This window comes from Aplysia californica, unplaced genomic scaffold, assembly GCF_000002075.1.
Source record: "Aplysia californica isolate F4 #8 unplaced genomic scaffold, AplCal3.0 scaffold00036, whole genome shotgun sequence".
NCBI classification, from domain to species: Eukaryota; Metazoa; Mollusca; class Gastropoda; order Aplysiida; family Aplysiidae; genus Aplysia; species Aplysia californica.
In genome coordinates, this window is record NW_004797306.1 from 244117 (window position 1) to 246608 (window position 2492).

The 2492-nt window shown below is 47.3% G+C and overlaps 1 protein-coding gene across 4 annotated transcripts in view; it reads left to right on the top strand.

Annotated features, from left to right (window-relative positions):
• LOC101862706 (membrane progestin receptor alpha) overlaps positions 1–2492 on the top strand; it is a 22727-nt gene that overhangs the window by 18157 nt on the left and 2078 nt on the right. For all 4 annotated transcript variants that reach the window (XM_005091807.2, XM_005091808.3, XM_013091426.2 and 1 more), the window contains exon 4: positions 542–768. In XM_005091807.2, coding sequence (XP_005091864.1) covers positions 542–768 — 227 coding nt within the window. The remainder of the gene's footprint in view (positions 1–541; positions 769–2492) is intronic.

The following is a 2492-nucleotide window of genomic DNA, read 5'->3' on the forward strand; positions in this document are numbered from 1 at the left end:
TAAGACTACCCCCCACCCAACACACACACACACACACACACACACACACACACACACACACACACACACACACACACACACACACACACACAACCCCAGTGTCTCCTCACACTTCGATTATCAATAGCCTGCTGACTCCTTTTTGAAAAAACAAAGCAGTAACAACCCCGCAGTGACCTTTACAATGACCACGGATGTTGTGTCCTTGGTCAAGCAGTTCGAAAAAGGGAGGGAGGGGGAGGGGGCTACACAAACTTATCGTCGTTGTCACTCAATACTATTGTATGTTAAACTTTCGAAAAAAATGAAAATCAAGTATATTGTATAAAGGATGATGAGGCGATTTGATTGGTCCTAGTCTCATCCTCACTATTAAATTAGTAATTGATTTAGACGATTTTAACATTTATTATGTCTTAAGATAATGTCCTGTGGGATATAAAACATATTTTTTATTCTTCTGGAAACTTCGTCCTAAGGCATACGACAGTAATGAAAGATGGCGACGAAATGTAGGCCTACTTGACTCTCTGTTCCTCAGCTCACCTGTGCCACTCCAAATCACCGTGGCACCACTATCTGTTCTTCCTGCTCGACTACAGTGGCGTGACCATCTACGGCTTTGGCACGGGCATCGGCAGTATGTACGTGTGTTCTTCCAAGGCCTTCCACGACAGTTGGGCCTTCTGCTATCTGACCCTCTTGGTCCTGTCCACTTGTTTCGCTTTCTTTGCGTGCTGCGTCACCAAGATACTGCTGCCCAATCACGTAAGTATTATCATCCCGTGTTTTTAGTTTGTGGGGGTATAACAGTGGTACCCGTTGTTGTGGTTTTGGTGTTCTGTGATAATACCTATTTTATTGCCATTATCATGTTCCCTTCTTCTTCTTCTTCTTCTTCTTCTTCTTCTTCTTCTTCTTCTTCTTCTTCTCTGCCCCCCTCTTCTCAGTCCTACTTGCCGTCCTCGCCATCGTCGTTATCGTCGTCATCGTCGTCGTCCGTCTGATCTGTGGCTGATGTATGCTCTGGCTGCTATACTGTCTGGTGGTAGTTTTGACAGATGTCCAAACCGTTTTATTCCTTGTACCATAGGCCACGGAAAACATTGAGGATATGTGTGGAAAGGGACATGAGAGAGATGAAGCTCACTTGGAACGAGCTGGGAAGGATGGCCAAGGATAGAGATAAATGGAAGGAGTGTGTATGTGGCCTATACCCTGCCAGGGGGGGGGGAGGCATTGGTGAATATGATGTACTCTAAGTATGGATTTGAGCGATTGTTCTCTGGCAATAATAATAATAATAATAATAGATAGCATTTGTATAGCGCATATCCCCGCTCAGCAGCAGGCTCTATGCGCTTTACACTATATTATTACCCCAGCAGACCATAGAACACTCCGAAACATTCTCAGCTTCCCGGGAAGCATACAGTGCGGGCAGCCGATTAAGCGCTCAAACACTAACAAACTGACAAGATCTTTCGCTGTCTGTAGCCGGGTACCCATTCCCACCTGGGTGAAGTGAGGAAAATTCGTGTAAAGTGCCTTTCCCAAGGACGCAACGTCGGACCCTTGACGGGATTCGAACCCACGACCTTACGGTTGCGAGTCCGAGAGCCTAACCACTAGGCCACCGACGCCACAATAATAATAGATAGCATTTTTATAGCGCATATCCCCGCTCAACAGCAGGCTCTATGCGCTTTACACTATATTATTACCCCAGCAGACCATAGAACACTCCGAAACATTCTCAGCTTCCCGGGAAGCATACAGTGCGGGCAGCCGATTAAGCGCTCAAACACTAACAAACTGACAAGATCTTTCGCTGTCTGTAGCCGGGTACCCATTCCCACCTGGGTGAAGTGAGGAAAATTCGTGTAAAGTGCCTTTCCCAAGGACGCAACGTCGGACCCTTGACGGGATTCGAACCCACGACCTTACGGTTGCGAGTCCGAGAGCCTAACCACTAGGCCACCGACGCCACAATAATAATAGATAGCATTTTTATAGCGCATATCCCCGCTCAACAGCAGGCTCTATGCGCTTTACACTATATTATTACCCCAGCAGACCATAGAACACTCCGAAACATTCTCAGCTTCCCGGGAAGCATACAGTGCGGGCAGCCGATTAAGCGCTCAAACACTAACAAACTGACAAGATCTTTCGCTGTCTGTAGCCGGGTACCCATTCCCACCTGGGTGAAGTGAGGAAAATTCGTGTAAAGTGCCTTTCCCAAGGACACAACGTTGGGTCCCTGACGGGATTCGAACCCACGACCTTACGGTTGCGAGTCCGAGAGCCTAACCACTAGGCCACCGACGCCACAATAATAATAGATAGCATTTTTATAGCGCATATCCCCGCTCAACAGCAGGCTCTATGCGCTTTACACTATATTATTACCCCAGCAGACCATAGAACACTCCGAAACATTCTCAGCTTCCCGGGAAGCATACAGTGCAAGCAGCCGATTAAGCGCTCAA